This window comes from Triticum dicoccoides, chromosome 3B (genome assembly GCF_002162155.2).
Source record: "Triticum dicoccoides isolate Atlit2015 ecotype Zavitan chromosome 3B, WEW_v2.0, whole genome shotgun sequence".
Taxonomy (NCBI): domain Eukaryota; kingdom Viridiplantae; phylum Streptophyta; class Magnoliopsida; order Poales; family Poaceae; genus Triticum; species Triticum dicoccoides.
The window spans coordinates 816127516-816140475 of record NC_041385.1 but is presented as its reverse complement, the minus strand read 5'-3'; the positions used below and the strand labels follow the sequence as shown (position 1 = coordinate 816140475).

The 12960-nt window shown below is 44.8% G+C and overlaps 1 protein-coding gene across 1 annotated transcript; it reads right to left on the bottom strand.

Annotated features, from left to right (window-relative positions):
- Positions 1–10829: 10829 nt before the first annotated feature.
- Positions 10830–12198, bottom strand: LOC119282438 (E3 ubiquitin-protein ligase ATL6-like). The gene has a single exon (XM_037562670.1). It carries the CDS (start codon positions 12196–12198, stop codon positions 11071–11073), a length of 1128 nt encoding a protein of 375 aa, XP_037418567.1. The 3' UTR covers positions 10830–11070.
- Between the last annotated feature and the right edge of the window lie 762 nt (positions 12199–12960).

Genomic DNA, 12960 nt, shown 5'->3' with positions numbered 1-12960 from the left:
AAACCCTGCCTTCGCAAAACCAGGGGATCCTCGATTGAAGACTAAAATAAAAAGGAATGCTTAGAAAGCACAAGTGCTTTGTTGGCCTTAGTGGTTACGCACGTACGTTTGATTGCCTCAAAGGAGCTGGGTGCGGGTTCGACATTCGGCGGCGACATCACTTTTCAACGTTTTTAACGGTAGAACAACAACACAAATGGGCCGAGCCCAGCAACCGCGCCTGCAGGCGCCAGATTGCAGAAACAGAAGAAATCGGTGCCTAGTTTGATGAATTGCTTTTATCGTTTTTCATTTTAACGTTTTCCTTTTCATCAGATGAAACCGCGCCTGCAATTTTTTTTTGTCTTTTATCGCTTTTCATTTTCCTTTTTCCTTTTCTATTTTCTTCTTCTTCCTAGTTTGATGAATTGCTTTTATAAAAACGAGAATTTTTTCTTCAAATCGATGAACTTTTTTTGAAATTTGTTGACCTTCTTTTCAAATCGATGAACTGTATTCAAATCGACAATATTTTTTAGAGAAACCACAAACTATTTTCAATTTGGATGAATTGTTTTAAAAATGATAAACTTTGTTAACAATCTGATGAACTTTTCAAAAATCGATGACATTTTTTACAATACGATGAACTTTTTTTTTCAAAATTGATGAATTTTTTTGAATTCGATGTGCCTATTATCAAATTCGATGACCTTTTCTGAACGCCAAACTTGGATATAACGCCAACGCCTGAGCGAATTGCCGGCGTCACAATAGTTTTACAAATAGAAGAGTATTTGGACCAAAATGAGTCCGAACAGGGAGCAGTCAATTTAGCTACTTCGATGAACATTTTTATAAATTAGATGAACTTTTAAAAAATTGAAGATTTTTGTTCTTCAATAGATGAAGTTTTTCATTTCGCTGAGCTTTTTCACAAATTTGATGCAGTTTTTAAAAATTCAGTGAACTTTTTACAAAATCAATGAACATTTTTCCAATTTGATAATTTTTTATGTTTTTGTGAACTTTTTTTTTCCAAATTTGATGATTTTTTTAAAAAAAATGGATGAAGGTTTCCAAATCTGAGAACTTTTTTGAAATCTTGATTTTTGATTTTTTTTTTGTTTTAGTTTTTCATCTTTTTTCTAAAGTGAACAGCTTTTTAAACAGGTTTTTCCTGGTTTTTTATGAGGTTTCGGTTTTATACCGGTCTTCCTTAACTTTCCGATAAAAAATCCAGGAAAAATGCGCAAAAAAATGTTTTTTTCCCTTTCACGAGAGTCACGGTTTTGCTTCCGCGAGAGGCACGGTGTTGCTTTCGCGAGAGTCACGGCCGTACCTCTTGGAAACGAAAAAAATGCGATTTCTGTTTTATTCCGCGGAAGGCACGGTTTTGTTTCTGCGAGAGGCACGGTTGTGCTTTCACGAGAGTCACGATCGTGCCTCTTCGAAAACCAAAAAAAAACATGTTTTCTGTTTTTTCCTTCTGTGAGAGGCGCGGTTTTCCTCCGCGAGAGGCACGGTTGTGCTTTCGCGAAAGTCACGCCCATGCCTCTTGGAAATGGACAAAAATGCATTTTCTATTTTTTTCCTTCCATGAGTGGCACGGTTTTGCTTCCGCGAGAGGCACAACCGTGCCCCCCGGAAATGGGAAAGAAATGTGTTTTCTAGTTTTTTTTCTTTCCGCGGGAGGCACGGTTTTGCTTCCGCCTGAGGCATGGGCGTGCCTCTTTCGAAAAAGGGAAAAACCCGTGCTCCCGGTTCGGTTTTTTCATGAAAAAAAGTTTGTTAAAATCTATCAACATTGGATCTAGGTTTAAAGATCCCGACACGAGTAATCCAACGGTGAAAATGGTTCAAGATTTAAACGCATGGTTTAAGAGATAAAACATTTTGAATAAACAGATCTAAGAAAAAAAAGAAAACTATCAAATTGCGACAAGTGACGCACATGCAACCGAGGAGATGGAAATGATCTTTACAACGAGTACTCCTCAATTAATTATTTTGGAATAAAACGTTTAAATAGGCTGGGCCTCTACAAGCATGAGGTAGATGAGACCTGCGCGTTTGGTCGCTATATGCATCGACCTGTGCGTTAAATAGGAGGTCCCCGAAGAAAAAATAGTTGCCATCTGTAATTACAGAAGTACGCCTCGCCTTAACTGTGGTTAAGTAGCATTCATTCCTTCGCTTATTTTTTTTTTAACGGGAACATGGAAATTCCATTAAACTTCAAGCACAGCAATGTCACTGGCTAACAGTTTTACAATGCAATTGGGGGCAGAGGCCTCCCAGAAGGAGTCATTAGACCCAGAATGAACGCCCAGCTTGGCAAGCTCATGGGCTACAGAGTTACAAGTGCGTCGGCTGAAAGAAAAAGCATAGGAGTCAAAGTTTAGGATGCATAGGCTTCTAGCTTCCTTCACCAACACACCAATGGTTGCCTTGTCATAATCGTTGCTCTTCGAAGCCTGTATAAGGGTTGAGGAGTCAGACTCAAAGATGATTCGATTTGCCCCAATCCTGATCGCCCCATCAATGGCAGCAAGGCAGGCTATAGTTCCTTCGCTTATCTTTGTTCGTTCTTCATTAGTTCCCTTGTTTAGTTATAGTTCATTTTGTTCATTTTTGCTTAAAGATAGTGTATAACAGTGGTTCCTACATTTTTGTTCAAAATGCTTGTTTCATCAAAAAATGTTTGTTGACATTCTTAAAATATTCCCATGCTTAAAAATACGACAACTATACTTTTATAAATTCTAAAATTGTATGCACAGTTTTAGGGAATGTTCACAAATAAAATGGAAAAAGTTCATCTCATTAATAAAAATGCTGCAGCACTAAACAAATGTTTGCACGTGTATAAAACTGTTACGATTTTTTTTAAAATGTTCAAACTTGTATTTAAAAATAACTACGCCTATGTTGTCTCAACATAGCCGGTCCCAAGCCCGGGTAAAGGAGGAGGGTTGTGATAGGCTTGGCGAGCCAACGTAAAAACTCAGCCACTCTTATGGAGATGAAACCCAAAAGATTTTCGTTGGGGCGTAACCCTCTCAGCGACGCGCCACATCGGAACCCGGGTGTGGTGGAAAATGGGCAAGGGTCGGGCCGTCACCCCCCAAGTGGCGTGCCGTATCTTGATCCGGATACGGTGGCAAGTGAGCGAGGATCGGGTCGTCGCATCCTTAGTGGCGCGCTACATCGGCGCCCGGATGTAGTGGAAAATGAGCAAGGGTCTTCGCATTTGACTCGACGAGTGCGAAGGTTAAGGAAGCTAGCCGAGCCTAGGAGGATTCGCTTAGGTAGCTGGAACGTAGGTTCTCTGACAGGAAAGCTTCGGGAGCTAGTTGATGCAGCAGTGAGGAGAGGTGTTGATATCCTTTGCATCCAAGAAACCAAATGGAGAGGACAGAAGGTGAAGGAGGTGGAGGATACCGGCTTCAAGCTGTGGTACACGGGGACGGCTGCAAACAGAAATGGCGTAGGCATCTTGATCAACAAGAGCCTCAAGTATGAAGTGGTAGACGTCAGGAGACGTGGGGACCGGATTATCCTGGTCAAGCTGGTAGCTGAGGACTTGGTTCTCAATGTGTTCAGCGCATATGCCTCGCAAGTAGGCCACAATGAGAACACCAAGAGGGAGTTCTGGGAAGGCTTGGAAGACATGGTTAGGAGTGTACCGATTGGTGAGAAGCTCTTCATAGGAGGAGACCTCAATGGCCACGTGGGTACATCTAACACAGGTTTTGAAGGGGCGCATGGGGGCTTTGGCTATGGCATCAGGAATCAAGAAGGAGAAGATGTCTTAAGCTTTGCTCTAGCCTACAACATGATTGTAGCTAACACCCTCTTTAGAAAGAGAGAATCACATCTGGTGACTTTTAGTAGTGGCCAACACTCTAGCCAGATTGATTTCATCCTCTCGAGAAGAGAAGATAGGCGTGCGTGCCTAGACTATAAGGTGATACCTGGGGAGAGTGTTGTACCCCAGCATAAGCTGGTGGTTGCTGACTTCCGCTTTCGGATTCGTGTCCAGCGGGATAAGCGTGCCAAGGTCGCTAGAACGAAGTGGTGGAAGCTCAAGGGGGAGGTAGCTCAGGTGTTCAAGGAGAGGGTATTTAAGGAGGGCCCTTGGGAGGAAGGAGGGGATGCGGACAATGTGTGGATGAAGATGGCGACTTGCATTCGTAAGGTGGCCTCGGAGGAGTTTGGAGTGTCTAGGGGAAGGAAAAGCAAAGATAAGGATACCTGGTGGTGGAATGATGATGTCCAGAAGGCGCTTAAAGAGAAGAAAGATTGCTTCAGACGCCTATACCTGGATAGGAGTGCAGACAACATAGAGAAGTACAAGATTGCGAAGAAGGCCACAAAGCGAGCTGTTGGTGTAGCAAGGGGTCGGGCATATGAGGACCTCTACCAACGGTTAGGCACGAAGGAAGGTGAAAGGGACATCTATAAGATGGCTAAGATCCGGGAGAGGAAGACGAGGGATATTGGCCAAGTCAAATGCATCAAGGACGGAGCAGGCCAACTCTTGGTGAAGGACGAAGAGATTAAGCATAGATGGCGGGAGTACTTCGACAAGCTGTTCAATGGGGAGAATGAGAGTTCTACCATTCAACTGAATGACTCCTTTGATGAGACCAGCATGCATTTTATGCGGTGCATCCAGGAGTCTGAGGTGAAGGAGGCTTTAAAAAGGATGAAAGGAGGCAAGGCGATGGGCCCTGATTGTATCCCCATTGAGGTGTGGAAAGGTCTCGGGGACATAGCGATAGTATGGCTAACCAAGCTTTTCAACCTCATTTTTCGGGCAAACAAGATGCCAGAAGAATGGAGACGGAGTATATTAGTACCAATCTTCAAGAACAAGGGGGATGTTCAGAGTTGTACTAATTACCGTGGAATTAAGCTGATGAGCCATACAATGAAGCTATGGGAGAGAGTCATTGAGCACCGCTTAAGAAGAATGACAAGCATGACCAAAAATCAGTTTGGTTTCATGCCTGGGAGGTCGACCATGGAAGCCATTTTCTTGGTACGACAACTTATGGAGAGATATAGGGAGCATAAGAAGGACTTGCATATGGTGTTCATTGACTTGGAGAAGGCCTATGATAAGATACCGCGGAATGTCATGTGGTGGGCCTTGGAGAAACACAAAGTCCCAGCAAAGTACATTACCCTCATCAAGGACATGTACAATAATGTTGTGACAAGTGTTCGAACAAGTGATGTCGACACCGATGACTTCCCGATTAAGATAGGACTGCATCAGGGGTCAGTTTTGAGCCCTTATCTTTTTGCATTGGTGATGGATGAGGTCACAAGGGGTATACAATGAGATATCCCATGGTGTATGCTCTTTGCGGATGATGTGGTGCTAGTTGACGATAGTCGGACGGGGGTAAATAGGAAGTTAGAGTTATGGAGACAAACCTTGAAATCGAAAGGGTTTAGGCTTAGTAGAACTAAAACCGAGTACATGATGTGCGGTTTCAGTACTACTAGCTGTGAGGAGGAGGAGGTTAGCCTTGATGGCCAGGTGGTACCTCGGAAGGACACCTTTCGGTATTTGGGGTCAATGTTGCAGGAGGATGGGGGTATTGATGAAGATGTGAACCATCAAATCAAATCCGGATGGATGAGGTGGCGCCAAGCTTCTGGCATTCTCTGTGACAAGAGAGTGCCACAAAAGCTAAAAGGCAAGTTTTACAGGACGGCGGTTCGACCCGCAATGTTGTATGGCGCGGAGTGTTGGCCGACTAAAAGGCGACATGTTCAACAGTTAGGTGTGGCGGAGATGCGTATGTTGAGATGGATGTGTGGCCACACGAGGAAGGATCGAGTCCGGAATGATGATATACAAGATAGAGTTGGGGTAGCACCAATTGAGGAGAAGCTTGTCCAACATCGTTTGAGATGGTTTGGGCATATTCAGCGCAGGCCTCCAGAAGCTCCAGTGCATAGCGGACGGCTAAAGCGTGCGGAGAATGTCAAGAGAGGGCGGGATCGACCGATTTTGACATGGGAGGAGTCCGTTAAGAGAGACCTGAAGGATTGGAGTATCGACAAAGAGCTAGCTATGGACAGGGGTGCGTGGAAGCTTGCTATCCATGTGCCAGAGCCATGAGTTGGTTGCGAGATCTTATGGGTTTCACCTCTAGCCCACCCCAACTTGTTTGGGACTAAAGGCTTTGTTGTTGTTGTTCAAACTTGTATTTAAAAATAATGCACCATCGCGTCTCGCTGGGGACATCACACCAGCTCACGACAAGTTCAGAGTAAAAAAAACTCACCAAAAGTTCAGAGAGGCTTACAGCTTCTAGAACAGGATAACAAATTGCTCATTTACACGGTTGCAACGTCCCTTAGTAAGAGCGCCCATGTCTCATATTCACTAGATCGTGAATGGCGCGCGTTGCTGCGCCCATCAATTTTGACAATAGAATGGTAGAAGTTTACGTAAATATTAGACATACTACGAAACAATGGAACTGGATGCATGATTACTAATAGATTAGCTGACATATTAGGGATGTCAACATTCATAATCTGACAATGTAGTGAATATTGTATAGAAATATGTTAGATGACGGAAAAATAAGTTTGAAGTGAATAGTTATTTCATTTCGCAAAACGGTATTAATTATCATATGGCATTTATCGCAGCTTGAAACTAAGGAGGGCTATGTTTCTTTCTTTTTTGATCTAAAAGACTATATTTCTTGATTTCTTAAAGGTGACAATCAATGGAAGCCGAACAAAGCAATAATAACTTGTCGTCAAACAGGAATCGCTGGAATCACTGATAATATGCTAGCAAACATAGCATCTATAAAGAATCCATATTTAGTAAATTTCATTGGCTAAAAAATTGTAAGGACATTATACAATACAGAACAAATGACCGCACCCATTCTCATCTTTCAAGAACCATAGTTTTCGAAATGGCACTGTAGTACAAACATTGGTTCAAAATGGATGTTATCCTACATTTGTTTTTGTTCCATCTCTGTTTTAGATTTTTAAGCACAACCTGCAAAGTACACAGAAGTTAATCTGGGCAGAATACAACAAATAAACTACATATCATTGCATTAGAAGAAAATATGGAGATCATGCATGCCAATTTCATTTGGTTATATATGTAACATATGCGTGGCTGCAAACAACACATGAGTAAAAATAAGAATAAGACTGAAGAAAATGGAGCTGCCTGGATGGTCAAGACGAGTGTGACTTCTCTTGCATCATTTAAGCATCATTACAGAAAACATGTACCTGAGAACGAGAAAATTAAGATGTCTGGTCAATATGAGTGATGCTTGCTCACGCATCATTAAAAACAAAATCAACCGAACATCATTAGAGAGATTATCATATTTAGTTTGGACAAAGATGAACTTTGCTAGATTATGATAGCATACCTGGCCACGGCCATCCATTTTTACAATAGAGTGACAGTAATGCCGTAATAATATATGACAGCACAAAACATGCAAGCTAAATGTCCAGGGAGTTGTTGTAAAGTAGTGATGTAGTGGGAGAGGATGTTTCATGAGATTAAACTTGGTTTGAGCTGGCCGCAAGTGTGTATACTTTTAATTAGAATAGTTGATGGTAAATGTAGGCGTTGTGGCAGATGCCCATATGTACAATCTAAGATGCAGGGGAATTTAGGACTTCAATATCCAAAAGAGTAGTTGCTTAGGTGTTATGTTAGATGGCTGTAGAAAGTGGGAAAAGACCGATGACAATCGTATGATAGAAGCCAGTTGGGCTAGTTATACAGCAAGTCCTCCCTACAATGTAGCAAATGGAGCATGGTTTATGTACTGGACATCGTGGCTTTGAGAGTTATTATCGAGCCACTGAACCGCAAAAATAAGTACAGAGTAAAGTGCGAAATTTGCAGTTCCAAATGGGTGAGTTTATGGTCTCCAAAAAAAATAAGTACAGAGTAAAGTGCGAAATTTGCAGTTCCAAATGGGTGAGTTTATGGTCTCCAAAAATATCATTTAATTGAGCTGCTTCAGATATAATGGTCCAGAAGTTCAGTACATAAGCCACAATGTGTTGTTAGCTCCAACATAGGAATAAATACCATCAATAAGTTGAATGTGAAGGCATGCCACTTACTACTCAATTTCATATGAGATGCTCCTTTTTAACTTTATCCGCAATATGTTATTGTTCTAAACATCAGCATGCATGATAGTTTATTAAAGTGGTGTAGAACATTAGCATCAATTTATGAAAATTAGTAAATCAAATGAAAGAAAAGCAACTTATGCCTAAATACAAACTAATCTCCCCTCTCACTCCACACCTGGCCAGGTGATGGACAGAATCAGAACATGATCAGAGCAGAACATGGTTAAAGGAGATTTTTCTCTTGCACGCTGCACACCAGACAAAGAGAAGAAATCATTGGCTACCCATATACGTACATGAAAAAGAATAGGGAAAAAATCAGTATGCCATTGCAAAGCACTACATGTCACTCCTCTTCTGTTGCACTACAAGAGTAGATGATTAGAATTCAACACGCAAGAATAACATGAAGCATCTTATATTTCCAAAAAGAATACAGTACGGTGAATGCTTGTGCAAGCTAGTGGGTCTTATAGTGAGAGCTTGAGGTGGAGGGAGCGATCGACCTGGTGGTGCTGGACTGCTGGCCAAGGAAGAGGTGTGGGAGGAGTAGACAATGATTGTCGCCTGTTGTAGCTTGTCCGGAAAGTGGGAGGGGGGAGGCACCACTGGCCTGGTTGCCGGATGTATGGCCGCTGCCACTGCCTTGTCACCGTCACAGAGGAGGCATTGTTTCTGCAGTGTGGTGGAAAAGGAGACAGGCAGTTAGCCACAGCCCAGAGCCCGTCCAATTAGGAGGAATTCAGCGAATACGGCAGGGCCGGCGCAAGGATTCAAGAGCAGGAGGCATGGTGAAGGCACTTGCCTAAGTTATCAAAAAAAAGCACTTGCCTGGGTAGCGCGAGGCACGACCGACACAAGGTAGCGGCCGCCTGGCATATAGTTCCCAAAACAAACAGTTGAAGTTGGAATTGTTTTACCTAAATTAAATACCTGTAAAGATGAACAAACTGATAGTGTAAACTTTGGGTATATAAATCATTTGAATAGCCTGCAAGGTATCATTAGTTATCTATGAAGATGTAAAAAGCAAATAGCTGACCTGTAAAGCTTGTTAAAATAGAAACTAAACCACACCAAATACATTTATCAATGATTTTTTTTGCCTGATCCATGAATAGTTGACTGATTTCTCAATTAGGCTCGGGTGACCAGCCAGTATGCTTGAGAAAATTTGGCACCTGCATTAGTCAAACAAACACACCAATTTAGATTGACATGACCAATTTGCTCAAAGAAACAAAACAATGTCCGAATACTCTTAAGTCTTAACTGTATACCCCTGGATAAAAATAATGATCTTATTCTCAGTCAATGTAGTTCAACATGTGAAAATAGACCAGGCCAATGATGGTATAGCCCATAGAAAGAAATCACAAATCTCCACACAACAGCTAGCGGTGGCGCAGCCGGAAGGGAGAGAGGTCCGAACATACCTGCGAGCAAAGTGTACACGGGCTTGTTACCGGATGGGCGGTCGTCCGCTCCGCGAGGGGTCGCGAGCAGGAGGGCATGGCGGCGACACCTAGGGCTCGCCCTAGGTCCGTGAGCTAGGCCGGCGTCGAGGGAGTGCGTCCACCCTGCCCATGGACGGCAGCTGGCTGGATCGAGCGATCCCCGCGTCGCCCGCGGCGGCTAGATCGAGCGATCTCTGTGTCGCCCGCGGCGGCTGGATCTTCATCTTTCCCTCGCACCTCGGATGGATCGATGCATTCCCTATCGAGGATCTGCGTTTTCTTCTTCACAGAACATGAGCAGATCGGTTACAGAAGTGGGTTGTTGGAGAGATGGAGATGACTATAGAAAACGGGCCAGACAACCCGATTCTAGCCCAAACAGACCCGATTAACCAGAGGCTACCATTCTGGCCTCTGGAGCAGCAGGCCATAGGACAGGTGGCCCAGTTTCGGAAGAGATGGCTATACACAGGAGATCAAACGGCCACAAACGTTCAGATCGCGAAATCCGACGGCCAAAAACCCAAATCGCTGAGAGAGCTCTGTTTAGGCTCGGTTATATTGTCCTTAAATGAACCGAGCCTACTATATTTCAAATAAATAAACTATTCATTTACAGCAGAGTAGCTCACGAGTTGAATCGAATCATATAACTATATTGTATGTACTTAGCATTTTTTTCAAGGACACTCCAGAATCTCACAACATTTTGTGCTATCTCAGTATCCCTGATTCTAACTAATTAATGCTCTTGCAGCGAGTTCAATCTATAATCTTTTGAATTTTGTGTGCAATAGTAGTTAGAGAGCTAGCTCAACCTATGCTTGACTTTTTTAAGACTAAACATACTTCATTTTATTGATCAAAAGCCAAGTATATGGGCATACAATTCAGGGCCGAGAAATCTAGGACCACACACGGCGACCTAGAGGAAGCCCTAAAGAGTGTTTAGCAAGGATGTGAGTCTCTATATTGGAGTCACGTCCTTAGCACACTGGTCGCTGAGGCGCTAGGACTCAATAGTCTGATCCCTAGTGATGCCCTTAAAACATCCTGAGAAGAGAGACCAGGTGAAAGAACATTCCTAATTAGGAAGGCAAACAAGCTTCCTAAAATGGCTGGCTGCCGCCGAAAGCTAATGGGCAGCCGTTTACCCGCTAAACGCGTCTGGAAAAGCATTCAGTATGTAGCCAACATATGCCAACAACCCAAATGCACATATGCTAGTTAAGTTGAAACTCCTAAATTAAAGCTCAAGCAACAAAATTACTTATTTGAATCCAAAATTTGTTTGAATAATTCAGACGAAAAAAATCCAAATTTTCTGAGATAATTTGAAAAGCAGTTATTTGAGTGAAAAAAGTAAGGAAAAAAGAAAAATCATTGGTTCTCGCTGGAGTGACACACCATTTGACCGCAACGGAAGGCCCGGTCAAATTAAACACGTTGTCAGCAGCGCACGCCTGGTCTAGTGGTCTTTGCACTCCACTGACTTGCCGCCGGCACCGGCCGGCTTCCCGCCCTTGCTCGACCCGCCCAACTCGGCACTCCGGGTGGACCTCGCCCCCCACGCCGCGGAGAAAGTCCGCGACAAGAAAGATGGCCACCGGCCTGACTGTCCCAGCCGGACGCTTGTCCCGCTGCGGCTGCTGCCGTCGCCGCATAGTCGGAGGGAACGGTACGTGCTGCCCTGCCGGCCGGCAGTGAACGCGACGAGGCTCTTCATGCGCCGTAGTCTGTCCGCGTGCTCCGGCTTGGGCAGCCGCAGCGTGAACCTCTCGATGCCGGCGCCGGTGCAGATGCTGGCTGGCGCAGCGAGCGAGTGCCCCGTCGAGTGCGAACGCGAGAAGTGCGTGGGCGCTCGGTTGGACTTGGAGCGCAGAGCGCGTTTCAGGCTGCCGATCCGCGCAAGTTCGTCCGTCTCTTCCCGGATGATCCTCTCGTCCTCGCTCTCCTCCACGTCGATGACGACGGTGGGTGCTGCCTCCGTTGCAGAATCTGGCGGCGGCACTTCTTGCGGCGGCTGCGAAGCGGGATGGACGCTCGACAGCTCATCGCCGGTGGCCGGAAAGTCGGTGTCGTTGGGGACGAGGTTTGCGCGGCAGACCGGGCAAGTGACGTGGGAGGCTAGCCAGGTGTCGATGCAGTCCGGATGGAAGACGTGGGAGCACTTGGGCAGGAGGCGGAGCGTCTCGTCGTCGTCGAACTCGCTGAGGCACACGGCGCACTCCAGCGCGCCCTTGACGGCCTTGTGCTCCTTCACGTCGGCGTACGCCATGGTCGGGAAGGTCTCAAGGACGGCCGGGTCGAGCCCGCGCTGCTGCCGTCGCGGGCGAGCCGCGGCGGCGCCTATCGGGAGTCTAGTGGCCGAGTAGGAGTTGTGGCCATAGCAGTGGTGGATGCAGTCCAAGAAGAGGCAGAGGAAGAACAAGAAGAAGAAGGCGATGAGGATGACGATTAGGACGATGATGACGGTGGCCCTGGATGGGCTGAACTTCGTCGTGTAGGGGTTCTGCTGCCCCGACCCGAAGTCGGCCGCGGCGAGCACTAGGAGGAGGACGATGAAGAGGCCATTGGTGCAGGGTGCCGGCCCCATCGATCTACCTCTGTTGAGTAGTACTAATGATCGAGCGGAGGGGAGCTTAACGATTTAATATGGGACAAATGGAGTTGTCAGTTGCGAATCAACATGTGGTTGAGTTGGTTAGGTGTACAGTGGTATCCCCAATTCACCAGGGTTCAAATCCTAGTGCTCGCATTATTTCTGGATTTATTTTAGGATTTCCGGCGATGCGCTTTCAGTGGGAGGAGACGTTCCCGTCGACGACGAGGCGCCTACGATGACTTCATAAATCTCAGAGGTGCTCATAGGGGTAGGGTGTGCGTGTGTGTTCATAGGGATGAGTGTATGCGCGTGTATATGAGCGCTTGTGTCTGTACTGATGCTCAAAAAAAATGGAGTTGTCAGTTAGGAGGTAGGGCAACGGTGTATATATACGTGAGGTGGATGACCGGCTTGTACAGCTATAATCCTTTTCTCTTTTTTTTTTGGCGAGATGCTCCCAATCCTAATCCCCACGTTGATTTGTCCGTTAAACATGTAACTAATCTCCCGTTGGTCATTTACATGTTGAATAGTGGCACCTTCATACTTTTATGCGGGAGTCATATGTCAAATAACACAAATAAATGTGCTGTGCTTTTTGAATTGCACGCGGCAGAGATGATTGTTTATATATTTTATTAAATTTTTGATCCAGTAAATTTAAAAATGTGTCGACTTCTCCATAAAAGCATGTTTGTACCGAAATAGATGTATGAAGTACAAGTACATACAACCAGCAGAAATAAGAGATTA